The 27,867-nt window shown below is 45.0% G+C and overlaps 3 protein-coding genes across 7 annotated transcripts; 1 reads left to right on the top strand and 2 right to left on the bottom strand.

The window, feature by feature from the left end:
* Nucleotides 1-206: 206 nt before the first annotated feature.
* On the bottom strand, nt 207-15,799 carry LOC119553733 (extensin). 2 transcript variants are annotated; one of them, XM_037864323.1, is made up of 4 exons: nt 15,628-15,799; nt 14,914-15,105; nt 1,464-1,787; nt 207-1,401 (listed from the first exon to the last, which is right to left on the bottom strand). In XM_037864323.1, the coding sequence occupies exons 2-4, from the start codon at nt 14,972-14,974 to the stop codon at nt 599-601; spliced, it is 1,188 nt and encodes a 395-aa protein (XP_037720251.1). In that variant the 5' UTR covers nt 14,975-15,105; nt 15,628-15,799; the 3' UTR covers nt 207-598. The 2 variants fall into 2 exon arrangements, with proteins under 2 accessions (XP_037720251.1, XP_037720250.1); XM_037864322.1 differs by lacking the exons at nt 14,914-15,105; nt 15,628-15,799 and adding an exon at nt 6,258-7,634.
* Nucleotides 15,800-16,345: 546 nt separating this feature from the next.
* LOC119552790 (drebrin-like protein) lies at nt 16,346-19,128 on the top strand. The gene is made up of 5 exons (XM_037862617.1): nt 16,346-17,023; nt 17,095-17,546; nt 17,608-17,784; nt 17,845-18,332; nt 18,391-19,128. The coding sequence occupies exons 1-5, from the start codon at nt 16,769-16,771 to the stop codon at nt 18,621-18,623; spliced, it is 1,605 nt and encodes a 534-aa protein (XP_037718545.1). The 5' UTR covers nt 16,346-16,768; the 3' UTR covers nt 18,624-19,128.
* A 9-nt stretch (nt 19,129-19,137) lies between these two features.
* LOC119552788 (basic salivary proline-rich protein 2) lies at nt 19,138-25,200 on the bottom strand. 4 transcript variants are annotated; one of them, XM_037862614.1, is made up of 4 exons: nt 24,313-25,200; nt 21,474-21,573; nt 20,267-21,395; nt 19,138-20,202 (listed from the first exon to the last, which is right to left on the bottom strand). In XM_037862614.1, exons 1-4 carry the CDS (start codon nt 24,568-24,570, stop codon nt 19,875-19,877), a joined length of 1,815 nt encoding a protein of 604 aa, XP_037718542.1. In that variant the 5' UTR covers nt 24,571-25,200; the 3' UTR covers nt 19,138-19,874. The 4 variants fall into 4 exon arrangements, with proteins under 4 accessions (XP_037718542.1, XP_037718541.1, XP_037718544.1 ...); XM_037862613.1 differs by having other exon boundaries at nt 20,267-21,573; nt 24,313-24,624; nt 24,788-25,200; XM_037862616.1 differs by lacking the exon at nt 24,313-25,200 and adding an exon at nt 22,076-22,233.
* Between the last annotated feature and the right edge of the window lie 2,667 nt (nt 25,201-27,867).

The raw sequence follows: 27,867 nt of genomic DNA, 5'->3' as shown, positions 1-27,867 counted from the left end.
TCGGCCTGGAAGCAATAAAGTTTTAGTAAACTTTTTTTTCTTGTTTTTATGACATGAACAGACGACTTACAGTCGTCTAAAAATCGAAAAATCCACACTTGAAACTCTTAAAATATATATTTCCTTTAAGATATCTAACCACATTAAATCCCCACATCGATACAGTATTCAACTACCATAAAAATGAATAAAAACATCAATTTTCGTAGGATTGTTCACTTATGTTTAATAGGTATATTATTAAGGATTAGTCTCTACCAACTAAGCATTAATACAAAATTTTGTCACTTGTACGTATACACTTTGCCATACACATTTATCCATTTGTATATATATATATCGTATATTTCCGCGCTAACCGTGTTATCAATATTCAATAAAATCATTATATCAGAAACTTGTAATACACTCGCAGTTGAAGAATTTCCGTTCACATCAGCATGAGATCTTTAAACGTTAATTGTGTAGTTTGAAATATTTATAATAAAAACAGCTCTTGAGTTGGATCGTTGAGGATCAGTGATTGGGGTTGGGTTTGTGTTTGTGTTTGGGTTAAGGATTGGGATGGGGATATGGTTGGTTGGGGTTGCTCCTCCTTCTACTCCTTGTGTCCGCCCTGCAGCTTCGTCCAGGTGTCGCCCAGCGCCTTGGCAAAGTGGTCGTCCACCGAGGCCTCAGTCTTGGTGAATATGGATATATTCGTGGACGAGGTGGGCGAAGCGGGCGGCGTCTGCGTCGAGGAGGCGGCTGCAGCCGCCAAGCCGGGCTCAGCCTTCACCCGAATGATGGCCGGCATGCTGGGTGTCGTGGTCGTGGGAATCTGCGAGAGCGTAGGATTCGGATTCGGGTTCGAATTCGGTGTTTGAATTGGAGTCGGTGTCAAAGTCGGCGGTGTTCCGGCTGTCCCATAAGCTGGCGGCGGCGGCGGTGGTGTATTGTATCTGGGCGGCGTGTGGTGGGGCGTGTCCAGGACAGTCCGCTTGGCGGCGACGGGCACCGCTGCCTCCATCACCTGGCTGACGGCCGTGGGCAGCGCTGGTCCCGAGCCCGTCGCCGAGGGCGGTGGCGATGGCGGCGTTTGGGTGCGATGCAGTGCCAGCGAGAGTGGCAACGGTTCCTCCTGCGGCGGCGGCAGTTCCGGCTGCGGCGATTCCGGCTCCATGATGACCAAACCCGGCTTGCCCAGCGGCGAGCGATGCGGCTGGTAGAGTTGCGAGGCTGCTGTGCTGGCTGACGAGGGCGATACGTAGGCCAGAGGCGAAACCTGCTGCTTGGGCGTACCGCAAGGCGAGGGCGTGGGTGTGGGCGTGGGCGTCGGCGACTTCTTGGCGAACAGGGCGGCATAGTTCTCGCTTCCCAGCGAGCGCCGGAAGTGCTCGTCAATGTCGCACAATGCCATGTCTAAGGGGGGAAAAAAACAGGTGAGTTGGAAGTTTGGATGCAGTGTAAGTCTGTCGTCTCACCTGAGGATTGGTGAGCCGGCTCGGGCGGTTCCCGCTTGGGTGGAGCCTGGGTGATGACGCTGGGTCGGCTGTTGGCCGCATAGTTGGTGCCCGGCAAGGGTTCGCGATAGGGAGGCGGTGGCGAGGCCCTCTGCTTGAGCGCTCCCGTTGTCACCGACATGTCAATGGGGCTGTCCATGTCCTCTCGATCACGCTCTCGCTCCCGTTCCCTCTCCCGCTCCCTTTCGCTGCTGCCGGCCTCGTGCACCTGGTACTCGGCGGTTCGTTGACGCCGCTCGCGTCGCCATTTGGTGGTGGGCAGCTCCTTAGACGTCACACGCATCTCTGCAGGGGGAAAACAAGAAAGAGATTTAAAATCAGTAAGCTGGTAAACGAGTTATCATTTTGGCCATCTTTTTGGCTAGCCCTCGGAATAGTAATAGTCAATATATAGTATTAAAACCAAAATCGCATTTCAATTAAAAGCCATAAATTTGATTTGCCTTTGTGGTTGATTTGGGTTTCGTTGTCTGTCGTCTTGGCTTTCTGATTATGCGGTCGACGAGTGGGCGTAATGAATCACATGGAGTTGAGGCGAGGCTCTGGCTCTACAGAGGTTCTCCTCCACCCGGTGACTACATAAACCCCCCCCCCCCCCCCCAACCCCAACCCTCCTGCAAGTTTGTTGCCTAAGTCTTTCGCTTTTTTGAATGAACTTCTGCCAAAACCAAAAGCTTTCAAGTGGAGGAGCGGCTCCAAGTGGCGGCGGTCAGGAGGAGTATGAGGAGGAGGAGTCACCGCCAATAAATAAAAAAATACAACAAAAAAACGGCACACACACTCTCGAGCAAATAAATAATAACAACAGAAGGCACACAATCGAAACTCCAAGGCACCAACAAAATTGCTTACAAAAACTCGTTTGGTCTACGCTTTTTTTTCAGACTGTGTGTGTGTGTGTTTGCATCAAAAGTCTGGGCCTGGCCTACACTGAGCGAAATGCCGGAACGTGCCTGGCTTGCCAATGGGCGATTGACCGAACTGCTGGCGTGGGAAGCGGCCAAAAGCAAGCGTGGGCATCCCGCCGGGATGAAAGATCCATCCGCTGGAGGTGCTCAGAGTGCTCAGTGTAGCTGCAGCTTGCCAGGAAACCAAGTTTATAAATAAAGCAAAAGGCAGATCCCCAGCAGAACCCAGTTTCTCGGCCGATATCGAAGGGGCATGGAAAACCAGTCGGGCGACTTCTGCACATTTCGAGCAGCGCAGGAGGAGGAGGAGGTGGAGCAGTCCCAGTCCCAGGAACCCAGGCATGAATGAATGAATGAATGGCTTGGCTTGGAGATGGAGGCGGTTTGGCGTTGGCGGAGGAGGAGGAGCAGGAGCAGGAGCAGGAGCAGGAGGAGTAGGAGCGTTGTCCTGTTTTTGGCAACGTCACTGCGGCACTGCCATATATTACTTCTTTTTTTTCGCCCCGAGGAGTTCAGCCAGCCGAAAGGCAGAGGAGCACCAGTGAGAGGAACCAGCCAAAGAAACTGGTCTGGTCTGCCATGAGTGGAGTGGAGCTCCAAGAGGAGGAGGATGCGGCAGAGGAGGTGGAGCTGCAGGCCAAGAGGCATTCAAAACCAACAAACACGGAGGCTGGGAGCGAACTTGCGCTTGGGCCCGAGCGGATGATGATGGAGATGATGATAATAATAAAGAAACATTCAAATTTTATTGCACATTTCCGGTCGTCGGACGTCGCCGTCTGTTGGGGGATCGGTTTAGAGGTTCGGCGGTTCGACAACGACAACGAAAACAAGAACAACAACGCAGACGACAACGGCAACGATGGAGCTTTCTTTTCGAGGCTTCCCCCTTTGCGGATTGTGGTCTTTGGCTCCCTATCTCACCTTCGCCGCCACCGCTTTTTCAGCATCCTCTCTTCGGCATTGTTTATTTGTTCTGCTGCCAGCGTTTTAATCATTTCTGTATCGGCTAATTGGCGATAAAGGGGAGTTCGTAACGAACCCCAGAAAAAAGGATATAAATCGATGACTTAAGCAAGGGACAAATGTGGGAATCGAAAGGTATAGGAAGTTGGGAAAGCCAGAGATATCCTTCGGTTGGCCTTTATTCGCTGGACGAAATTCTTACAACCATTTAAAATAATATATAAGATAAGATCTGTTTTAAAATAAATTGAAGCAATTACGAAACAACTAATGAGTTCCCCTTCTTTAATATAGTTTTGCTATTCGATTTTATATTTGTATGTTTAAGTCTTAACGGTTGAAGTTAGTCATAAGCAAATATAAATACTGAATAATAGAGCCTTAATTAAGAAAAATAGGACAACAGTGATAATTTCTTTAAAAATGAGAATATCGCAAAATGGTATTTTTATGATAACCTAACCTTTTTAAATCTGAGATATAGTTTCCATAAATAAAATCGAATCATAATTTTAGGCAACGCATTTCACAATTTCCGGTAACGGTGGGGCAATCTCAAATCTTCTGTGGTGATATATCAGCTGGGGAGCGATTTGAAAGCCGGCCCAGTGAGATCCGAAAATCTGGTTCGGGTTCAAAACAACATAGAGAACACAGAGATGGGGGTACGGGAACGAGAGTGACAAAAAGACCCAAGCAGACTTGCATGCTTATAAGGCTTGGATTGTACTACAAAAAACAGCAAAAGCAATAGCAATAGCAATGGGAACAGAGCATTTGTGGCTTATGCAAACAAGTTGTTGCTGCTCTTGTAGCTTTGTGTACATATTTATTTTTCCACCATCGTCGTCGTCGTCGCAGGCGTTTTTCATTATTTATATTTTTTCTCGCGCCGGCTTGTGAGTCATGCCCGTAACCACGGATCCCCGGTATCCGAATGCCCCGATCTCAGATCCCCGTTCCCCGATCTCCAAATCCCCCCGAATACCCGCATTACCCGCTGGCCGAGTTGATTGCAAATCTGGTTTTAATATGTCAACAAATTAACAAAAGCAAAATAAAACCGAGCCGAGTCGAGTCGAGTCGATCCAAGCACAGCAACAGCTCTAGCCCCCCAGTTCCACCTCATCATCATCCATTTTATTATTATTTTTTTTACAGAGGTTTAATGTTTAAACAGGCGCTCATTTTTTGCTCTTTCTCTGGCGGTTTTATTTCTATTTTTTGTGTTTGCCTGGCGTCGCCATGTAATTGAAAGCATTTGTGTGATTTGTGCAATGTCGCCAATTAACGCGGAGCAACTGGTGTGTGTTGTGTGTGTGTTTACTGGCTTGTTTGCCAATCCATAGACGAAGTAGAAGCCAATCGAATGGAGCGACGGGGGGAGCGTAGTAAAAGTGTTGCCAATTTCATTACCAATTTTACAGTTGGCACAAGCCGACTGGAGACGCCATCGATACGCTCTTGCAGCCGGCGTGACCGATTGTGTCGCTGGTGTGGCCAATCTGAGTCCCCGAACCCAAGCCCAATCCCATCTTCGTCATCACAGCCACGTCCTGGACACACGCCATAAAGCCAACTGATAAACCGAGGCAAATCGCTTCGGATACCCGATCCCATTCATTGGGGGAGTGAGTACTTATCATGGTACCAAATGGAGGAAGTAAATAGCACGTTCGCCGATCCATTGATCAGGCGAATGAGTGTGGTCTCCACGTGAGCAGCAGGTGGTCACTACTAGTCCTACATGTCCAACCTAACTGAACTTTGGCTGCCCCCAACCAAGATATTGCATAATATAATATATTATGATCTATAACTTTTATTAACTACATTGGTTTTTATATTGCCTTTCAAGAAACTGAAAACATTTCTTTAATAATTCCCAAAAAATGTTTTAAAATTCTTGTCATCACCTCAGAACCAGCTAATGGTGGCTAACCATTGTCTGTATCTCGCAAATTTATTTGCTCATTTTAAAAGCCATCATCATAAAACTTCGCCAATCGCGTTTTTGTAATCAGATGTATGCTTGAGAACCGGACGAATAAAACGACTATATCCTATAGCAATCATAGGAAGTTTTGTCGAAATTAAAATAGCTTTGGCGGCCTTTTACAAGTTTGAGTTTTATTTCTTTAAAAGAATATAAACCTGTCACTGAAATGCATAAAAGTAACATTTTCAGAGACATGTCGTCTAGCATGTTTTATAAGCAATTTTGGCACAGCTTAAATTTGTTATATAGAAAGAAATCAATATCTTCTAGACCATTTTTAATAAAATTGGATAGATTTAACTTATTGTGTAACTCCATTGTAGACTCATGAAATAGATTACGCCAATATTCAATAAAGTTAAAATATAATACAGTTAACTTTTAAGGAACAAATATATTACTGCAAATGCTCGTCTGTCACAAAAAAAGTTCACTTAATAGGAGTACCTATTTAAAGATTGTACGTCTAGTACTAATAATATAAAACGGGTTGCAAATACATTGTATACCTCATTCTGTTATTTATTTGTTTTAATTGCAGGCGTACCATTTTGCGAAAGTGTGACTATAATCGTCATAACAAATCGTCACAACGTTATAGAACTGTGATACTTTAAAAAAGACTCCAAGTTAAACAAACACACGCCAAACGAACCCGATTAAATTTTGTGAGGGGGAGTTGTGGCAAATAAGCTTATGAAACATGGTGCCAGGTGAAACCATACAAAGAAATGCTCCTAATGCTCCATTTAACCTTTCATCTTTCCAAAGAATTGTGGGCAAATTTCCCCGGCATCACTCAGTATGTGACATTTTCGCCCCCTTTTTGTCAGGGGTTATTTCGCAATTCATCTCTTTTAAAGCCGCCCTAGACAAACGAACCTTTGTGCAACTGCTGCTGCTGCTGCCTGTAGAGCTGATGATGCATGGCCGCCGCCTGCTGGAGATCCCGCCAGGGCTGCCAGAGCAGGCTGTTGGCCATGGAGGAGGCGTTGGGATCCGAGGATGACTGCGGATGCGGATGCGGCTGCTGATTGCCCGAATTCGCCTGCAACGATTGCAGCTGCTCCAGCTGCTGCCGGTGGAGGTGGTGGTGATTATGATGATGTGGCTGCTGCTGCTGGTGAGGATGGTAGAACATGGCCCCCTGGCCCTGGGAACCAGCTCCATGGCCCTGATAAGCGGCCAGTCTTTGAGTGGCCGCCAGGGCAGCGGCTGCCTGGGCCGACGAGCTGGGCGAACTGGCCGTGGAGGAGGCGGAGGAGGATGTGGAGGGTCCACTCGAGCAGGATGCCGAGGATGTGGAGGCCGACGAGGTGGGTGATGAGGCAGCTGCAGCTGCAGCGGCATAGCGCTCGATTTCCTTGATGCGGTTGTAGTAGTTCTGCTCGAAGGCGTTTAGTATGCAAAGAAATTCCATGGCTCTAGAACACTTGATGGATTCTCAATCGAAATCTCTGGGCTATATATCCTATCACATCATAGCTCTTCCAACTCAGCTGATGCACACAAATCACTTATATATTTCCTTTTTTGAGGGTAGGAGGAGATCTGTCTATCTCGGTATCAGTACTTCTTGGAGGCTGGGGAGCGGCACTCTTTTTATTTATTTATTTTTCTTTCCCTTCCAGTTTATGATTACTTTTTTTTGCGCTCGGCCGCAGATACAGATACACGAATGTGCGCACACAAAACGAGCCGCAAGTCGCGACTATAGATACAGATACAATCTGTTTCTGTTTGTCTGTTTTTTGTTGTATTTATTTTTTTACTTTTTTCGCGGACAGCGACTCAAGTTACAGTCTCTCGCAAGTTGAAACGGAGACTTTGGCTCTGCTCCGGCGACGTGAGCCTCGAGTCGACATTTAGCAAAATAAAAATAGCACGCTCTTTTTTCTGGCCGTCTTTTGTTGTTATGGCGGCTATATCTCCGACTCTGGGTTATATGTGTTTCTTTTCCGAGTAATGATTTGCATAGAAATCGACAAATCGCTGACTGAACTTGAGCGCCAGTTTTCGCTTTCAGACGACCAGCGACTGCGACGACTACTGCGATGAACACGGGGTGCACACACGAACCGAGCTGGACGCACGTTCCACACCAGAAAACGTAATACCAATAGTGAAAAAAAGATCAGTAGTAGCACAAGTCATATAGCTCTATATAGCTCCAAAACCATATAGCAATAGGAACTGAAACAGCAACGCGACACCCGACTGGCGGCTTCCACGGACAAGCTCGAACTGATCGTCGGCGAACGGCGACTTGAAGATTGCGACTGGAACTTGGGGGCATTTCAAAGCTCCGAAGACCGAGTCTTCGTCTTCAGTCTTCGGCTTCTTGGCCAGCCTTCGTCTTTCACTCGTTCGTTGTGCTACAAGTCTCCACGGCTCTTTGGGGGGGTCTCTAAGAAGGGGTTCCGGTGGTTCGGGGCCTCTGTAGACTTGGGGCCTTTTTTTCAGACCCATTTGCACTTGCGCCAGTTGTCCCTTGTTGTTTTTGCCTTTATTTCTCCTCTTACCAATTTCCGTTTCGACTCTTGTTTTGGCCCTGTCTTCCTCTCTCTCTCTCTATCTTTCTCTGGGTTCCTTCTCAACGGATTTCGGATCTTTGCTTGCTTTTGGTGATTTGGTAATTGAAAATGTACAACTGAAAGGTGACTGGGGACTGGAGGAAAGGGGTCCGTCCGCCGTAGGATGTGGCCGCCACGCCCCGTTGCCCCATTGATGCTTGGCAAATTGGGCAAAAGGGTAACGAAATGGCAGCAATTGGGAATTGGCCACAGTCCGGAGGAAGTTGGCTCTTTGGAGCTGTGAACTGGGATTTCGGGGTTGGGCCCCACTGAGTCCAGGTCCAGGCAGCACAAGTACATGTAGTATTGTGTGGGCGTTCTTTCGTTTTCATGTTTTCTTCAACGCTCTTTTGTTTTGGGCCCGGTCACCGCTGCATTGGGCTCATTATAATGTTTACCCAGAGTTTTGCCACAAACCGAGCTGCGTGCAAAACTACCTACGTTCGGGTGATCGCCGTGTGTGTGTAATGCGGACTGCAAGCGGGCTTGCGAAAATGACAACCAACTAGGAAGCCGAGGGTTAGGCCGAGTCGCACCGACAATAGAATACCTAAAAGTCCTTACTACAACAAGGATGTATTCTGTTCATTGTAAAGAGTTCCTTTGTAGAATTTGGGGTTTTCATTTATGATCCCTGATTTTGAAAATCGACCTACAATGGTAAAAAACTTATAAAACTCTAATAGAAAATGGAATAGTATGGATAGGTAAATATACGTCTTTTGTATTTTATACATTATTTCCTTAGATACCGAGAATATACCTAAGTTTTCTAATTTCTAAACTTTGAAAAATTCAAAATAGAATTCCAAAATTTATATTTTCCCTAAAACTTTGAATCCAACACCTAAACTTTCAAAAATTCACAATACAAATTCTAAAATAGTTTTCGCTATGAAAGTGTTATCAAATTAAAATGTTTTATACATGGTTAAACACGAAAAGTAATAACTACTACTTCGGTGATTAAAATTAAATGTATTTACTCAGAACGCGGAAATAGTAAACAAACAATTAAGTTGTGATAAATTCCCCATCGCGAATTTTCTGTTTTAAACGGAAGCAAGTAGCTGTGATAAGAGCACAATTATAAAAAATGTACTTAGGAATCCGAAAAAAATAGTTCAGATTTTTGAGCGCCCGTTTCCAGGAACTCAAAGCAGTTCGAAAATTTTGAGATTATTACTTATTATTACTATTATTTTATATTTATCTATATTTTTAAATAATATTTTGAGTATTAGAATATATTTTCTAAGTCAGAACCAGAATGTGGATGATAAGGGCCAAAGGGTAAATTCCTAAAGCCTTAATTCTGCTCTAAGTGCACCATATACAAACGATCTAATAGCAATAGCCCACAATCAATCAACTCCAATTAAGCCAAATACGTTGGACTTAGAAACAGATGATTCCCGAAATCAATGCAAATAGCTGTGGGACAAAGCTCATCATCTAGCCGAGATGTTCGCCGCGTTGTTTGCGTTTGTTATGGGAGGCAAACAATAGGTCGACGGTACTACACGTTTGCGGCTGCTTTGGGGCTTGGCTCGCCTCGAATCGGCTGTGTGTTTGGCTTAGTTCGGGCTATGGCAATCGGTCGATCCGTCTGTCTTTCGGTCTATAAGTCCGACGGAACAGCAGCAACAGCAACAGCAGTTACCATTGCTGCAACTGCAACTGCAACTTGGCGGCAAGAAAACGGCACAGAAGCAGCGGCAACGGCAGAAAGCAGAAAACCAATAACAACATGGGGGAAACTCGTTTCTAATTCAATAGCAGGCCCATGAAATTTTACGCCCGATTTGTAGTACAACCACTACTGTTGTTGCCCCATGAATATTGCTACTGCAACTGCAGCAGCAACAGCAAAAATCGAGTAGGCAAGTGGAGAGCAGGGTGCTGAGGTGGAGCGGAGTGGATCGGACTGGTCTGGAGTCGCCTCTTACACATGGGTGTTGATCATATGGCCCGAGTTGGCCTGGCCCGAACCGACTTGCACAAGCTCTCAGCTGTTGATCTCGCGCCATCCACCATCGACTGACTATCCACCGATCGATCGATGTTTCTCCGCTTATGGTTTTCCTTTTCTCCATCTTTCACCATCCACCATCGTCGTCGATCGTTTGCTAATCCAAGTCACAAAATGTGCAATTTTCAACAATCCAGAGGGGGAAACTACGAAAAATCAAACGAAAAACGTAACAAAATCAAGCTAAAACTATTGACTGACTGGGTAATGGATTGAGTGCTCCTAGGCTTTGGCGCTTACTCATCATCATCATCGCCATCGTCGTCATCCGGCGAGCTGTTTGTTGTGCGCGAAAATTTGTAGTGTAGCGTGAAACATGCGCACGCATGCGCAACGAGGTCAATCGAATGGCAATCATGGCAAAAACTCAAAAAAATAAAGCACTAGAAGGAAAAAACAATGACAACAACGGGGAATCGACAGACTTTGGGGCAGAAGACTCCACTGCCGGGCCGAAAACAATGGCAACAAATTACCGAAATCCAAACAACGTAAACCCAACCAAAGTAATGTAAGAAGGCGCAAAAACGAGACGAGAGCAAAGTGGTAAACTTGACTTGGGGGTACAAAGGGTAGAGCCTAAGTGATGCGGGCATGCTTACAGAAGTTAACTAGAAATCCCCTAACTAATTTGGGGTATATCTAATTTTCATGAAGTTCTATACTTAATGATGGGTCCTTTTGACATCACAATAATACAAAATATAGTGATGCTTTAAAGAAAATGAGAAGTAATATCGAAACTAGTAAGGTTATAATAGAAATTTTACACTTAACATTCCCTTACTTTAAAGAAAGTATTATAATTGCCGGTCAGAACAAAAAGAATATCATATAATATAAAAAATAAAAAGATTAAAATACAACTTTTACAACATACAGTGCCTAAACTTAAAAAAAAAGTATTTTAGTTGCCTTCCTGGAACAAAAATAATATCATATGATATCGAAAATAATAAGATTATTCAATAAACAAATCCTTAACTTTAAGGAAAGTATTCTAATTGCCTTCCTAGAACAGAAATCATTATATCATAGCTTATAAAGTGGCCTATACAACGATTTATTCATACGGACATTTCTTAGTTACCACTAATCCCCATAAATAGAACTTTTCTTAGATTACTTCATCGCCCTTTTCTCCAGCGACAGGTTACTCAAGCCCAGATTTCCCAAGTTCTTCCCCATTCTATGTGCCTCTGCCCGAATGACAAGCTAAGCAGCAATTTAATATTGCTCCATTGATTCGAAGCTTAAAAGAAAACAGAAGCCAAACAGAAATAAAACTCCGGAAAATGCTTTGCTAATTGAAATTTGTGTTGTTTGGAAATCGGCACAGAAACATGAGATCCCTTGCCAGTCAATTTGGGTCAGTATAGTCTAGTGGCAGTGCGGAAGTCACCGAGATCTGACTTCTTTATGGGAGATCTCCGATCTGCTGCCTTATAGATCGCAGAGATGGTGATCATGATGATGACACACGGCTGAGATGAGGTGAGGTGGCCGGCAACTTCCAGAACTTGTCGATATACGAACAAGACAAATTATGTTTATATCCTAACCGCAGCAGTCCCAGTTTGTGAAATCTAACAATCTAATGTATGTATATATATCTATCTAGTGGGTACATAATATATATACGCAGCGGAGACAACACAAATCAGCGGCAAACCAGTTCAAAATTTAAATAAAACTCGAGCGTGCGCGCGATTTGAAGAGAAACTGGTTTTCGATTGCCCAGAACGGCAACAAAAACAGCAGCAACAACAGGCGTCGATGGCAAATAGCGAAAACGAACAATAACATAAATATAGTTGTCATTTTAAAATATCATCCGGTGCTAAATCAAGCGTGAGAAAAATAATCTCAATACCTAATTTTGTTTGCCGAATTTCAAATCGAAATCTCTGGTAGTTTCCGAGGTAAAGATGGCCAGAATAGTCCAACCTCTCTGTGAGACAACTTTCATTTCGATATTGTCCGCAACAACAAGTTGATTCTGCCGCTGCATCTGCCACCTTTTCCTGTCCAGAGTGGCTGGCAAAAGTCGCGCAGAGTGAAAATTTATGGCAAATAGGCAAATGTTATGTTTAAATAAATAAATAGCAGTCCCCACCGACTTCAGCAGTGGCAGCAACAGTAGTAGTAAAAAGAAAGGTAATGCTCTAGTCCCAATCTGTGTCCCCATCCCAAAGTCCATCCCCGAACCCAACCGATCCGAACTGAACTGAGCCTCAGCCATCCCAATCCTAATACCACTATCCCATGGCAATAACAAACCCAAACTGGTTTGCCTGCTGGATTTTCCTCTGGTCGAGATTTGCGGCAATTATGCGCACCGTTTGGCCATTGCCAGTAAAAGGAGGAGAGTGTTGGCCCACAGAGTTGGCACTGGCTAAAACGGAGAATTGAAAGGCCATGTAAATTACCTGATGAGCCGAGTCGAGTGGCGTGGAGTCGAGCAACCAACGGTTGGTGTCCGTCTCCAGCTGCGACCGGCCAAGATCGAAATTGCCACAATTTTTCTTTTGTGCCCGGGCAGGCCACAATTTTGTGTAACTATTTGTTTATTAATTATGGCCTGGCCATAGGAGCTGTTTGCTCCTCGGCAAACAATGGAAGGGCTCCCCTTCGCTAACACAGCCCATCGACCCGCTTTTCTACGTGTGATTTATGAAGATCCAGAATCCGAGTGGCTCGTTCGATTATGACAAATTCCATTAATCATGCACAGGTTAACGACATTTTGCATTTTCGATGCTGCCTGCCGATCAATCAAATCGCTCATCTTCGGCAAAAAAAATAAAAATCGAACTGTGACTGTGCATTGAGATTCACATTTGTTGGCCAATTGTCTCATGGCCACAAAATCGCGCACAAAACGCCAGCAAAACGCGTTCAAATATTTATTTGAGCATCGGAACCATTTCTCTTTCTGTATCGGGGGCTATCTCATAAATTCTCCCCTGTGCGTTGACAGCTGTAGGCATTTCTATATATCTATAATATACATATTTCTGCCGAGGAATTTGTCAAATATTCAGAATTATGTCTGATAAAGCCATTAGCCAATGGGTAAATAAACAGAAAATAAGACTGAAATAAACATAAACATAAATTTGGGTGGGCTATTATCGGAATTTGCATGTTATCATGCTAAATTGGGGCGAAATCAAAGCCCAAACAGGGAGTTCTGAGTGTGTGTGCTTATCGCCCCGTTTATAAATTGTGCAATTACCCAAGAGAACATGCCTAATCAAATTGTTTTCTTTTTTGTTCCGTTTTGTTTAACAATTATACACATATTTGCGACCCCAGAGCACAGAAAAACACAATACTATATGGGAGCTCTCCGCCGGCCTGAGCATTTCTTTGGCATGTCACGCGGTCGAGTCGCTTGTTTGTCGCTCTGGGTGGTGTGTGCTGTGTGCTGTATGGTGTATGGTGTATGGTGGGCAGAGAATGCAAATTGCAAATATATATGAAAGATATGTCGCCAGTACAGTACTGAAATATGCAATACGAACGCCCATCCACAGCCAAAACAGCTCGACAGCCCCGACAATTCGTGCTCGTCAGCCGCAGTGGCACTACGAAAACGACGACGACTGGCTGGCTATTATTGATAAGGGGTTCCCGGGTCCGGTCCCCCGACAATACTTCACATATGCGAACCGCTCGGCCGCCCCTGCCCCTCCCCCTGCCACTGCCATCGAAAATGCGGCATTTGACACATTTATGAAAATCGGAATCGGAATGCGACGCAAACTCATTTTGTTGGAATGTTTTGTTGCCGTTTTTTTTGTACGAAAATAAAACATTTCTCGGATTCGTCGAGTGTTTATGCGTTCGCACAGTGTTCGCGGTAAGGAATCGGAATGGGAATCCGAGTCCGAAACTGATTCTGCCTGCCAGCGTCCATTGTCGAGAGTTGAGCTCATCGATGCCACCGAGTGGGTAGAATTTCGGGAGACACTGTCTGAGTGGGGGATCGAGGTTACGAAGAAGATGTCAGCCGGAAAGGGGGCACTGTTGCAATCGTGAATCATGACTGGAGCACGCAAAGCGCTCTGCGTCTGTGTACACAGAAAAAAAAGGCTCCAAATGAAATCGAATAAAATTTTTCTGGAACGAAGTGCACCTGCCGTTGATCAAGAATGAAAGTCTGTCTTTTAAACATTTTAAGCTCTCTAAAAATTGTTTTAAAATATTCCGTTTTGAATGGGAATTCACTTTCTACTGAGTACAAATATATTAAATCTATAATTCTCTTTTTTAAAATATAGTTAACACTTTATGTAAATTGAAATAATTTTAGATCGAGGTACATTCTGCGTTTTTTTGTGTGTGTTTTAGTGTACTATTGTTCAGTGAATTGGAGTCTGATAAAATACAATTTCAGTCATTTATTACATATGCAATTTTACGTGATGAATAGAAAAGCTTGGAATTATTTTCAAGGGCTAAATACAAGTATTCCAAATAGTTATTTTAAAAAATTGTCAAGCTAGAAATTTGTTAAACTGTATCAAGATTTAAAGAGATCTTTTTAAATATTGTTTTCTTAGATATTATGAAAACGATTATTTTAAAGATGTTTTTTTACTTCCGCAGTTTTGTTTAAAATATTCAAGTTTTATGAGTGTCCCGTTTAAGCACCTGGAAAATGCCACTGACATTCATATAGTTTTGATTTTTCTTTCTGTGCATGACACATAGTTGAAATACTTTTTGAGTCTTCTGGGCTCAAAGGTGAAAGCCATAAAAGAGCTGTGTGTAACCCCCACCCCCACTGCCCCGCCGGGCTGAGTACAACATGGCCAACATGCTTGTTGCCCAAGTTAAAATCATAAAAATTGTCGACTCTTTTTTAAGCGGAATTGGTTAATGGTTTAGCTGGGTCGTCGGCTGGTTCGTTCGTTGGTTCACTTACCGCTGGGATTGTTTTGCACCATGGTCGCCGCTCTAGAGAGCACATCCAGGGCCGATTCCATGATGATCTCAACGTTTCAACGTGGGATTGGACGTGGACTTGGACTTGGACTGGGGCTTGGTTTCGCTGCTGCTGCTGCTGGTGCTTCTGCTGCTCCTGCACCGACTCGATCTGCACCGCATGAGTTTCACACTGAAAATGCAAAGAAATTGACCATGAACAGGCGCACACACACACTCGTACATGTGCAAACTATATATATATATATGCACAGAGATATCCAAGTGAAAAACTGGATATATCGCCCGAGCCTGGCATTGGCATATATGTAAATGGAACAAAACCAAAACCAAAACCAAACCAAAGCGAACAAAGACTGACTGGCTGACTTGAAACAAGTAAGACGAAGGCGAAATCCTGCTGCCAAACAGTTGCCATCTGATCGGATGGTCATGGGCATGCTGGTGGGATGGGGGGCAGCCGGGGGGCACGATGCACTTGGGACTGGTTTTCGGCTTTCAGTTTTCGGTTTTCGGAACCACCGCGACCAAGACCAAGACAACGGGCCTGCTGCATTTTTCGGCAATGACCAAACCGAGTACAGCAGCCAAAGCCATATTGTTGCTAGCCAGCATCCAAGATCCAATATCCAACATCCCAATTTCCACATAATAATATACTACATAGCTGGCCAACAACAACGGGCCACTTTACCTTTCGCCTGGAGACGCCTCCAAAATCCTCGCTGAAATCCTGCGTCTCAGCTGTTCGGGGTTCACTCCTCGCCGATGCGCACAGTTTCCTCGCGATTTACGCTGGCAAAAGCGGGGTTTTGATGGTTTTTGGTATAATTGCAATCAAATCACAATCGTTCAGTTTGTTAGAGCTGGGCGAAACGTCGATGTAACATCGATACGTATATTGGTTGGCATATTTTTCACAATCGATATTTCCTAATTGATCGATACTCTATCTACTTTTAATAGCTTATATGGCCTATCAGTGACTTCAACCTGACGGTTATTCTAAGCGCAGACTCAAACCAATCAGATGTTTCCACTAGTTTTCTATCTAATTTCGTAAGATGTGTTAACTACTTAGCAAATAATTAGTCAATGACCCTCGTCATCACTCAAGAGTTTATCAACAATTCATCGGTGACATCAGCCAGGCTGTCATCAACAATTCAGCAGCTAGGCAATGAGCAATAAGCCTCGCAATGTGAATCGCAATAAGTGCCACAACGAACCTCGCAATGATTCTACAAGCCTAGCAGTAAGCCTGGCAGAAAGTAAGCAGTAAGAACATCTGATTCTAATAACGGAGTAGTGGAAACCGAATAGAGAACTAGTTCAAAATGATTAGGTGTATGATATCGATACTGGTGGGCTGCCAACCTGCTGAAAACATAGTATCGAATATCGATTTCTGTTCCACCACTAATTTGTTGTTGCAAAAAAGTGTGTAGGTCGCCGCCAGCGATCGAAAATTTAAAAATTCCAATTGAATTGGATAATTCCGGAGTTGCAAATGCCTGAGCGTTACTTCGAGCCCCTTTCCGCACACGTAACTCGAAGTAAATAGGTGAAAAGCAGGAATTTCGAGAGCACTGGAAATTCGCACTGACTGGAAAATCAATCGCCCGCAATCCTATTGTTCTGCTGGTGTGTGTACGAGTGTGCGTGTGTGTCTGTGGGGCTTTGTGAGGCGGCTGCACTTAATTAAAATTTAAGTCAAGACAAGCCATTCGAATTTGGTGTCTTTGCGGGCGTTGGCTTTCACTCTAGACGGTAGAGGCGACCCAGTGAAAGCTGGCCAAGAGCTCTTTGTTCAAGGTCGTTGGCAGTCTGGAATTATGGCCATTAGCTTTGAGAAGAATCGGTCGCAAATAGTGGCCGCCTGGAAGGATGTGCTCGACGACAAGAGCGAGACCAATTGGTCCCTCTTTGGCTACGAGGGTCAGACCAACGAGCTGAAGGTCGTGGGCACCGGCGATGGCGGCGTGGAGGAGCTGACTGAGGACCTAAACAGCGGCAAGATCATGTACGCCTTCGTGCGCATCGAAGACCCCAAAACGGGCCTCAACAAGTACTTACTCATCAACTGGCAGGTGAGTCAGGGCCAGGTGGCCTAATCTTATCGCAGTACGCATAGCCTACATATCTGTGTTCCACTTTTTAGGGCGAGGGCGCACCTGTGCTTCGCAAGGGCACCTGCGCCAACCACATCCGCGACGTGAGCAACCTCCTGTCCGGCGCCCACCTTACCATCAATGCCCGCAACGAGGATGACATCGATCTGGAGCGCCTTCTCAAGAAGCTGAGCACCGTGAGCTCCGCCTACAGCTTTAAGGAGCCACGCGGCGGCATGGAGGAACAAAAGGCGCCTGTGGGCACCAACTACACTCGGGTTATCCCCACCAAGGAGCTGAACGCCAGCGTCATGCAGGACTTTTGGAAAAAGGAGGAGGCCGAGGAGAAACGGCGCCAGGAGGCCGAGAAGGAGACCAAGCGGCTGGAGCTTCAGAAGCTGGAGCAAGAGCAACGCAGTCGCGAGGAAAAGGAGCACAAGGAGCGCGAGAAGCTGGTCATAAGCACTACCAAGCTCCAGCCGGCGCATGTTCCCATCAAAACGTAATCAACAACCTTTAGAACTAATCTCAGATGATAGTAAAACTACAATATTTTCAAACAGCTCCCCGCAGCCTCTTAGTCCGGAGAAAACAGCACCAGGATTCTCCAACAATCTGACCGATGCGGAGCGCATGCGTCAGGCGAGGAACCAGGAGGCCCGCGAATTGATTGGCTCGCGTGTGGGAGCTGCGAAGGCCATGTTTACCAAGCACACCAGCGAAGGACAGCTTCAGTCCAAGTGGGTGTTCATTCCTACCTCACATTTGCAACCAAACTTAGCTCCCTCTTTCAATTGTAGACTAAACACGCAACCGCCGGCCAAGCCAGCACGCAATTCCATTGCCCAGCGCATCAACGTTTTTAACCAGAATCAGCCTCAAGATGCACCTGTGCCTTCACCACCACGCGCTGTGTCCCCTGCCAAACCGCTGCCGGTGGAGACTCCGGCACCAGAACCCATTGCCCCCGCTGTTGCTGCTACGGTGACTGCCGCTCCGGTAGCTGCCGAAGTGGTCTCCACAATAGCAGAGGTGGAGGAGTCTCAGCCGATTGACGACCTACCACTGGCCCACGAAAGTGAGCAGTTCTCCACCATCAAGCGGTCGCCGCACAGTAAAACCAACTCACTGCAGTCGCAGTCTCCCGACGAGACCACCTCATCCAATGAGACGGACACCGCAGTGTACCAGGAGCAGGAAGAAGAGGTCCGCACCAAAGTGTCGGTCACCGTGCAGCAATCGCAGTCGGCCAAGACGAGCGGGCTGAGCACACTGGAGAGGAATGCTCGTGAGTGGCACTTAAGCGAAGCTTCTTATGCATGGTTTTACTTACAAATATTTTACAGTGACGGATTTGGTCAACGAGGACGATTTTATTTGCCAGGAGACCCTCGGCGATCTTGGACTGCGAGCCCGAGCCCTGTACGATTACCAGGCAGCCGACGAGTCGGAGATCACCTTTGACCCCGGCGATGTAATTACCCATATCGATCAAATCGATGAGGGTTGGTGGCAGGGACTGGGCCCTGATGGAACCTATGGACTGTTTCCGGCAAACTATGTCGAGATCATCAACTAGGGTCGGACCCAAGTGCCAAGCAGCTGGGACGCCCTTTTGCTAGATATCTACACCAACGCAGCTAGCCACTATATTTTGGATCCGGACTATAGCTACTTAAACACTTTTACCCCTACTCTTGAACAATAATGCGATAGTGCGATACACCTAAAAGAGATTCAACGAGATGACTAAATGCGACTATAAGATTTTTATCGTACATCACGCGTCTGTTTTTTATCTACATACATATTATTATATAACGTATACTCCATGCCACATAATGCAACCCATTCATTCGTTGTTCCCATCTGTATACATATTATATCATTGTTTGGCCTCGGTTGCCGAGGCCGTGTTGCGTCCTTTTAAAATGTTCTTAAGACACATACAGAGTAACCACTTAGTCAGTATTTAAGGCCCGCTCCATACCCGAAACGAGGGTTCTTTTGTATATGTATTATTGATTGAGATTTATAACCTTTTCGATAATAAACTTTGATAATTGTGCAACGGAAAAAGAAAACGATGTCTGTATAGTCAACAATATCTACATTTATTTTCGCATTAATTAGTAGCATAAATAGTTATCATAGTTTCTCTAGAAGTGTTTACTTTTGTTTAACAATTCACCTGCAGCAAAGCTTGATGGTGGTGTCGGTGGCAAGCAAGCGCGATTGCTGTAGATTTGTATGAGATCATACGGCGGCTTGCTGTGCCCACTGCTGCTCCTCGGTGCAATTTACGTATAAAAAGTGGACTCAGGTTCAAAAATATCCTCATGGTGATCTCTATCGCTTAAACATAATCAGCTCTTTTCTGTGAAGGACAACTCTCGTTGCCAAATCGTTTTCGTTCTGTTATCTTTCGAATTCTCTATGCAGGCACTTTTTCTCATTATTATTTTCCTTACTAGCCTATAATCTATGCTGTGTGTGTGTGCTATGATGATGATGTGTGGGGATGAGTGTTGGGTGTTGAGTGTTGAGTGTTCGACACATGAGATTTGCATGTTTAGATAGTACGGGTATGCTTCTACGAAATACTAGCAAAGATCCGTCGCCGGCTCCAGCTCCTCTTGATCACATTCACATCTGCATTCAATTCCCAAGCCCATTCCCATCGAATCCAGTTAAATCAGGTCTGTCGCTGTCCTTTGATGAGTCGGGTTCAGGATCGGGACTCGCCTCTATCGTCCGTTTGTTGTCACTTGAATTTGGTAAATTTGCGTAGCTTCTTCGAAACGGTCGCCCTGTAGAGGCGCTCTGTTCATCATTCCGATGTCGTGGTGGTTGTCTCCGACTGCGCGGTGGTCTCACCGGCAGCCAGAGGCTCCACCACGCTGGCTACGGGAGCAGCTGATCCTTCGACGGGTGCAGCATTTGGTGGCGGCGGCAGAGGGATGGGCTCCTGGATTTTCGTAGCATCCTGTGGCTGTGGAGTCAATGGCTCCGCAATTTGACCGGCGGCTTCTGGGGCAGCAACTGCAGCCGTCTCCACTGATTCAACTGGGCCTGCACTGGCAGCTGCTGCTCCCGACGCCAGCCTGGCATTCTCCTCGGCCTTGGCCTCCAGCACATTTATGGAAGCCTGAATGCATCTGTAAGATACAAAAACGTTGAGTTAGGGAATCTGAATTAGGAATTTAAGCTGAGAAAACTTACTTGATGGCCTCCTTTCGGGCCAGGCGGATGCTGTCCTTGCCGTTCGTGTCGATTGTGTCCAGCTTGAGCAGGTTACGGGTCAGCATCTCGTCCAGGTAGGCGTACTCTTTCTCCTGGCGCGTGCCCTTGAATTGCTCCACTTTGCCCATCAGCTCCAGTACATCGCGCTGTATGTCCTGGATCTTGTTGATCGAATTGAGGGTGTGTGGCGTCTGTGGTGGCACTCCAGCGGCTCCCTCAGCTGGCACCTCCTGGTCGGGATGGGCCTGCGCCTGCTGCGTGTTCAGAGGCGTGGGTCTCTGCTGCTGTGGTGGTGCAAAGTGAGCCTGAGCTTGAGCCTGGGCCTGGGCACTTGGCGGAGCATTCTGGTTGGGTATCTCCTTGTGGGCATTGATAATCGGCTCGGTGCGTCCCTCCACGAAGATGGGTATGGTGCGCACATAGGTACCACCAGGGGTCTGTGGGGCTGGCGGCGGAGTGGGCTGCTTCTGCTGGGGATGTGTCTGCTGCTGGGGCGCATAGTAGGACTTGAACTGCTGACCCTGGACGGGCGGACTGGTCTGGGTGCCAAACTGTTGATGATGTGCTCCCGGTTGCGGTTGCTGTTGCTGCTGGTAGAGCAGATTTTGCTGCTGCTGCTCTGGCGGAGGAGCGGAGTGGGATCGCAGTCCCTGATCCTGCTCGGCGGCACTCTTAACGCCCATGTCCACAGTGTTCCGAAGGCCATGCTGGTTCAGATTGGCCGGCGGGGCACAGTCCACCTCCGAGCGGCCAGCGGGATCCTCCGTCTGGATGGCAGCGTCACAGAGTCGCTTCGAGGGCGACTGCGGCACCTGTTGCTGTGGTGGTCCCACGTAGACCTGCTGTTGCTGGGGCGGCACAGCGTACTGGTAGTGCTGCTGGGGATGCTGCTGCGGCGGCGGCGGCTGCTGTGGCTGCTGCTGGGGAACTGGTCCCGGAGCAGTAGGTACTCCCGGTCCACGTCTGGCACCGAAACCATCTGGGATATACTGGCGGAACTCCGAGGGCAGCCGGTTGAAGAAGTCGTCGTCGTGATCCATGTGGTTGTTAGCCGCACCTGGCATCCGTCCGCGGCGACCCATAGTCGAGAAGCGCGGGAATCCAAAGTCTGCGTCGTCGAAATAGGATGAAAAATCATCGTCAACATGGGCTTGGGCACTGGGACCGTGCAAACTGCTCCGCTTACGTGAGTCGCCGAAGCCGGCGAAGGGATCATGCATCCTGCCCAGGTGCGAGCGCGGGAACATGTTGTCCATGTCCATGTTCGGTTCGAATCCAAAGGTCGGCTGCAAGAGAAAGGGGGTGATTAGTAAATATAGTCAGGCACAAAACATCCACAAATATTTTATTATCTAATGAGCTGTCCATAGCAATTACCCATGTTGTTTTTAAATGTTTGTAGGTTATATCCGAATGATATCTAGTTGCTTAAAGAGCATTTTACTATGCTTACAATATATCACAATGATTTTGTACACCTTTAATTACTTAATCTTAAATTGAAATACTTGATAATACTTGATAATACAGTTTTCTAATTGAAATACTGCTTTCCGGTTTAAAACGACACGTAAAATCACTAATCATTGTTCCCTATCAATTATTCGTTCTGTGTAGCAATAGAGTAGTGCAAATTGCTTGGCTCGGTGGGCGAATTGTTTATAAATAACTGGGTGAGTCAGAACCTTATAGACTGGGTGCGAGAGTGTGGGCAAACAAGTGATGTCAATTGGCACTGAATGAACAGCTGTTGGGGAGCGGATGTCGATCTCGGAACCGAAGCCTTACCTTTAGCCTGCTCAATTTGTTTACTTTATCAATGAGCACTGCTCGCTTGTTTTCGCTACAAGTGTACTCTACGTTTTATTTCGGCTCAGTCTGTTTGTCTTTTTAGCTTTTGATTGATTTTCCGCTCGGTGACGTGATGCACTGCGTCCGATTGTTTGGTTGCGAATGAGGCGAATCGTCGGCGGAGGAGGCCTTTTAAAGCGAATGTCGCCCACTCTCGAAACCGCTGGCTTATTCTGGCCACTTCTCGTAGCTTCTGCACCTCTTGAGAGTCTCTTCGAGTCTCTCCTAAAAGGACGCTCTCTCTCTCTTTTGTTCAATTGAATTACCCCAGTGGACTCATGGAAGTACAGTGAATAAAGTACTATAAAACAACTCAAATGGTTAATTCTCTCGAATCAATTAACTAATAAAAACCGATTGTGTTCATGGTATCGCATTTTACTACTACCTTTGAATGAATATTATTTTATAAGTACAAATATATGTTTTTTATTTTTACAGAATTGACCCACAATTGCAAATAGAATATATAATTGTGTTTGCTTTTAAAATTATTACCCCGTGTTGTGACTGGTTAATAGTACCCTTCAATTAGTAATGATAATTTATTTGTTATCTTACATAAGTACACTTGGAGAAAGAACGTAAAGTGTTTTAGATTTTATTATAACTAAAACTTTTTTCTATAATTATGGCAACATTTTTATAACATATTAAGCCATTTGGGTTTTAAGTCTTCTCCATTCCATTTAGACTATAGTAAGGACTCATAAAAAAAGCCATTAAAAAAACATTGTTTGATTGATATTTCATAAGATCTCAATAAAGTTCCTAAATTTTGTTTAATCAATCCTTGTCTAACTTAACCCGTATCCACTGTACGTTAACTTGGTGATGACGTTTTTATATAGTCAACGTCACCAACAACGCATAGTAGAGGCCCCCGCGTTGGCCAAGAGGTTGAGCAACCAAGAGCCACCCACGCTTCCCATTAGACAACTGGCTTGCTTCCACAGAAACAGATACAGATACCGAGATATGCGCACATATGGAGTGTCATTATGTATTACTGTACGGTGTGCCCACCTACAGCGGAAAACATAAAGATAGACACGCACAGCACAGCAGACTTTAGTAGAGAGTCAAGAATCAAGAGCGATTCTTTCGACGCCAAAATAGAAGGAACGAGAGCAGAGACTACGCGTCATTGGCTTGTGTGTGTTTTCTTCTAGAAATTTTCAAATATTTTCTGCGATTCGTTCGTGATAGATTTGGATTGCTGGCCATTAGATTAGACCACAACAAAACAGCTGTACTTAACTTGTCGCTGGTAAAATTCCGCACACGTTGCGGCATTAATCATACGCAGCGTTGGCCACAAGACGAGAGCTTGACACGACATCAGCCCAGAAAAACTTGGCCATCCATCCCCCCTACTAGGCAGATACTACAAGTTTATGCCCAGTAGGTCAACAGAGTGTGCACACACACTTGACACACTGAGGAGGGGGAAAAACCCCCTTTTGCAGAGGGCTGCTTAGGGGTAGAGACTTTTATGCAACCACCCTGCCTTTTCCATTGTTTTCGCACCCTTATTGCGATTTAGAGAGTTTACAAAGCGCCCAAAGGCAGTGCAAAACAGCGAAGGATTCATTCGGAAAAGTTAAGCAAGTGGAAAAAACGCTGTGTCATAAGTAGTATAGTGAAATAGATAAAACTTAATCGCTTTCTCAAGATATTTAGGCAAACAAAGAACCAAGCATTTCGTAGTACAAAAGTAATTCGCTTTTAAAGGCTTCTCCGACTGATAGATACATCTAGATGTTTTTTTTGTTCGGATTTTAAAACGATATAGGGATTAGATACTATAGTACTATAGAGCAGCAGAGATACTATAGTAGTATCAAATGAAATCGTTAGAAATAATTATGTTTTTAGGTAATTGACAAACATGTTATAAAGGAAATGAGAAATATAGAAGGCAACCAACCAACTGCTCCCTTTGGAGAATCTCCACTGTACCTGAATTGCCACACTGCTAGCGAGAACAACAAAAACCATGACACTCATACGAATATGTCCCAGCTATGCGATCGAGGTCTTCTGGGGGTGGGGGAGACCTGGAGGAGGGGGCTGAGGCGACCTTGTCAGGCGCCAACCTTGGGATCTCTCGCCGCTGCCGCTCGTCTGCCGTCCCACCCCCCTCAACCTCGCAACCTGTGGCGGCCACTCACCTGAAAATGTTGCTGCTGCTGATTTGGGGGAACCTGCTGGGGGTGCTGCTGGAAGTGCTGCTGCTGCTGCCTGGGCGATCCGTAAGCGTTTTGCGGGGGATTGTGGAAGTGTGGACTCTGCGCCGCCTGCTGCTGGGGCGATCCGTAGCCACCACTGACATACTCCCGACTCACGGGTATATTGACTCCGGGTCCGCCGGTTGAGCCATTGCCGGAATTGCTGGGCGCCTGATTGGCCGCCATCACAGTGGGCTTCATCGGTGATTTGGTGGGTGAAAAAAAAACCGTACCGCTATCGAATCCGTCGTCTCGCTGCGTAGCGACAAAATTTTTAATTTATTTCCTTTTGTTGATACTTGGTCTGTGTGACTTTTCGACGGCGGCGACTACTTGTCGTGCCAGTTGTTGAGATTAATTTTTTTATTTTTTTGGACGCAGTGGGTGCTTTAGGGGGAGGGGGGTGGCGCGTTCTCACCTTGAGCAACGACGCGTGCGACTACCGCTCGATTTTGATTTCGATTTCGAATCGGATTTCTCGTATGTTCCTTAAACTCTAGCTCCTTTGCTGATTTTTCTGCTGCCCGGAGTGTGATGTCACTTTTGTTGGCCACACTTTCTAGATGCCGATACACCGATACGGCCACTTTTTTACTTCCACTTTTCGACGTTTTAGCTTTTTTAAGTATTTCCGCTCGCGCTCTCTGGCTCGTCTGTGTGTGCGCTGCCAAGTGTGTGCGAGTGTGGGTTTCTCGGTTTTCTATATTCAATTTAAAATATATATAGATTTTTTATTTTTGCACATTGCCACTCGGCTTTGTTGTTGTTGAACGGGGCACACGCACATGCACACGGGCGTCTAAACGCTGCCAAAGTTGCTCGTCGACTGAGCGCCATCGCCGTTTGCTGCCAGCCATTACCATTTCCATCGGCCAACCAGCCCCACTGCGCTCTCCACTCTCAGTTGGCCCCACTGTGCTCTCTCTCTCGCCCGCTCTTCCTCTCTCCCTCTCTGCCTCTCTAAGCTTTGCTTGGCTTCTACCTGCTCTGCTCCGGCGGTTTAAGGCCTTAATTGGTAAATACTTAATACTATCTTACGGATACGGATACTAGGCTCTCTCTTTCACGCCTCTCTGGGTCTCTCCTCACGCTCTCTCCGATCGCGGACCAGGCCAAGATACCCTACACACACATCAGACTTATAAATAGACGTCCGATAGAAAGTTGGCCGAGAGAGTGCGAAGAGAGCGGGAGAGCAGAGCGGTACTCTGAAACGCATTCCTCGGCAGTCGCATGGCTTCTAGAATCCCAATCTGTAACCGTAAGCCACACCGAAAGAAAATGCAATACTATGTATCTATTTATCGGTTCAGATCAGATACACAGAAAGAAAAAAAATAAAATAAAAACAAGGAGAAGAACTTACTTATGCAGTTGTAACTATTACTAACATATACATACTGTATACTTACATTTAAATCAGATTCAATTTGTTAGGATGGCCAGCCAAAATAAATTGGGCAGGGGTGGTACTTGAACCTGGGCTTTTGATACTAGAACAATAAAAAAAATAAAAAATATATATTGATTTAAAAATCTTACTATACACAGATAGAATAGGTAATAGGTGAATTTCTTAAATCTTAAAAATGTACTTTAAATTCATATGAATCTAACCTTTTTTTCAGTTCAATATTATACAAAAAGTTCTAGTAAATATGTACGATTCTGAGTTGTTTTTATTTCTCTGCATGGGGACCGCCTACATAGGTATAGGCACAACCACTGCGTCACAGTCTCCGAAGAGCAACAACAAGTAAGGCATGAGAAAAGGCAAGATCAGCAGCGTAAACAGTTGTCATCGCCCACTGACGGGTCTTGTTGAGCGGCCAATCAATCGATCAATGACTAACGATCTGTTGCCACAAGTCCCCCGCACTGGGTATAGCACTTGTATTTTCGCAATAAACAATTGTACAATGTGCAGTAGCGGCAGAAAGTCTTCTGCAGTCAACTGTTATCGCTAAATTATCAGCTGATTGCCCCCAGTTGTTTGGGCCAACTGTTCACTCCACCTTTTTAAGCAACTATTAGTCATTCTCGTCCCAGGCATTTTCCTTAGAATGGTGAAATGACCCATACGCACAGTTGTGGTCAACACAATAAGATCTTCGGAAAGCTCTTTTGGGTTTTTCCAAGATTTTTCAATGTATAAGTCCAATATTTTTCGTTGAAGTAAGAATTTTTAATCGAGTAACTCTCAATGTTCTATAATAGTACTTAAGATTTCCATCAAATTAAAAAAAATTATTCTAGATGTTAAGAAAAGACTATAAAAATGTTTTGTACTACTTTTCATACCTCCACTGTATATCTAAAGAAATGTGCATGTTCATATATAAAAGCGGACGGCTGGCGGCGACACGCCCACCCATCTTTATCCGTTAGACGTATTTTCCAAATATTTTCTTGTTGTTTGGTCGAACAACTGCGTCGCCAGAGCATATAAAATTCAAATAATTCATAATTAAATATTGCACATCTCTCTACACATATAAACATGGTGTGTATATATTTTTGATTATAAATATACATACATACGATATTTGTTGTTATAAATGCCATAGAGATACACAAGCGAAACGCAATGCCTCCGTTGCATTTCAGACGTTTTCCCCAGAACTCGCATTTCAAAAAGAAATACATCTTTTTCTGAATTGGGTCAAAGTAAATAGAACACCAAAAATTGGGTTTCGTTTAGTTTATTAAAATTAATTCTTTTTTTGGGATATCGAAATCAAAATATTTAAATTACAACGTATGAGAAAATAGAGTATCCCACACAGTCTGCTAGGGAATTTTAATCCGATCCATTTATGGCCCCATGAATGAAATGTAAGCCGTCAAAACAAATCGCATTGAATGAGTCAGTCGAAAGCAAGTGTTTATTCTGGCTAAATATGCTGACATCTAGAAACCCCGATTCCCATAACAAAGTGAAACAAATATAAGCTTCATATTTGGAATTTTAACGTGATACTTTGCCAATATGACACACTAATCGTAAAGGAAAATATAGGTATGATTGCTATTTGATAATATTTCGATAAAATTGATTAGGAACGCTATGTACTTCTTTAAAATATTCGAACTACATAAATTGTTAAGAAATAAATACTGAGTTTTTAAATATTTTTCGATAAATTGTAAAGTCACTAGTGAAAACAGAGTTTAATAGATCTAAAAAAAAGGTAGTTCCTGAAAAGTTGGTAATTGCTTGTACTAAAATTATATAATAGGTATACTGTTCTTTTAAGTTCTCTTCAAAGCTAAGACCTCGAGTTCCTTGTTTTTCTGTTCTAGTTTAGTATTACAAAAATATTTAGGATATTCATGGCTTTTCATACCATAGTACTTACGGTTACTACCATATAGTACTCCATTACCGTTAATATCGAACATGGGCTCAATTAACCGTTTCAAGGGGGACGCGACAAATGGTGGTTATGGATTTGCGGGCAGTTTGGTGATTATTGCTTCGCCGCTAATTGCCACCGA

Source organism: Drosophila subpulchrella, chromosome 3L, assembly GCF_014743375.2.
Source record: "Drosophila subpulchrella strain 33 F10 #4 breed RU33 chromosome 3L, RU_Dsub_v1.1 Primary Assembly, whole genome shotgun sequence".
NCBI lineage: Eukaryota > Metazoa > Arthropoda > Insecta > Diptera > Drosophilidae > Drosophila > Drosophila subpulchrella.
This window is presented reverse-complemented; position numbering and strand designations above follow the sequence as displayed.

What these genes read in the sequence shown, in the direction of transcription:
- LOC119552790 (XM_037862617.1), top strand. Translation starts at nt 16,769, where the DNA reads ATGGCCATTAGCTTTGAGAAGAATCGGTCGCAAATAGTGGCCGCCTGG. An exon ending in GAAGGACAGCTTCAGTCCAA is followed by an intron (nt 17,785 to 17,844) that starts GTGGGTGTTCAT and finishes TTTCAATTGTAG; the next exon opens with ACTAAACACGCAACCGCCGG. An exon ending in CACACTGGAGAGGAATGCTC is followed by an intron (nt 18,333 to 18,390) that starts GTGAGTGGCACT and finishes AATATTTTACAG; the next exon opens with TGACGGATTTGGTCAACGAG.
- LOC119552788 (XM_037862613.1), bottom strand. Translation starts at nt 24,570, where the DNA reads ATGAAGCCCACTGTGATGGCGGCCAATCAGGCGCCCAGCAATTCCGGC. An exon ending in AGCAGCAGCAACATTTTCAG is followed by an intron (nt 21,574 to 24,312) that starts GTGAGTGGCCGC and finishes TTTCTCTTGCAG; the next exon opens with CCGACCTTTGGATTCGAACC. An exon ending in GCCCGAAAGGAGGCCATCAA is followed by an intron (nt 20,203 to 20,266) that starts GTAAGTTTTCTC and finishes TGTATCTTACAG; the next exon opens with ATGCATTCAGGCTTCCATAA.
- LOC119553733 (XM_037864322.1), bottom strand. Translation starts at nt 6,795, where the DNA reads ATGGAATTTCTTTGCATACTAAACGCCTTCGAGCAGAACTACTACAAC. An exon ending in GCAGCAGCAGTTGCACAAAG is followed by an intron (nt 1,788 to 6,257) that starts GTTCGTTTGTCT and finishes TTCCCCCTGCAG; the next exon opens with AGATGCGTGTGACGTCTAAG. An exon ending in GCCGGCTCACCAATCCTCAG is followed by an intron (nt 1,402 to 1,463) that starts GTGAGACGACAG and finishes TTCCCCCCTTAG; the next exon opens with ACATGGCATTGTGCGACATT.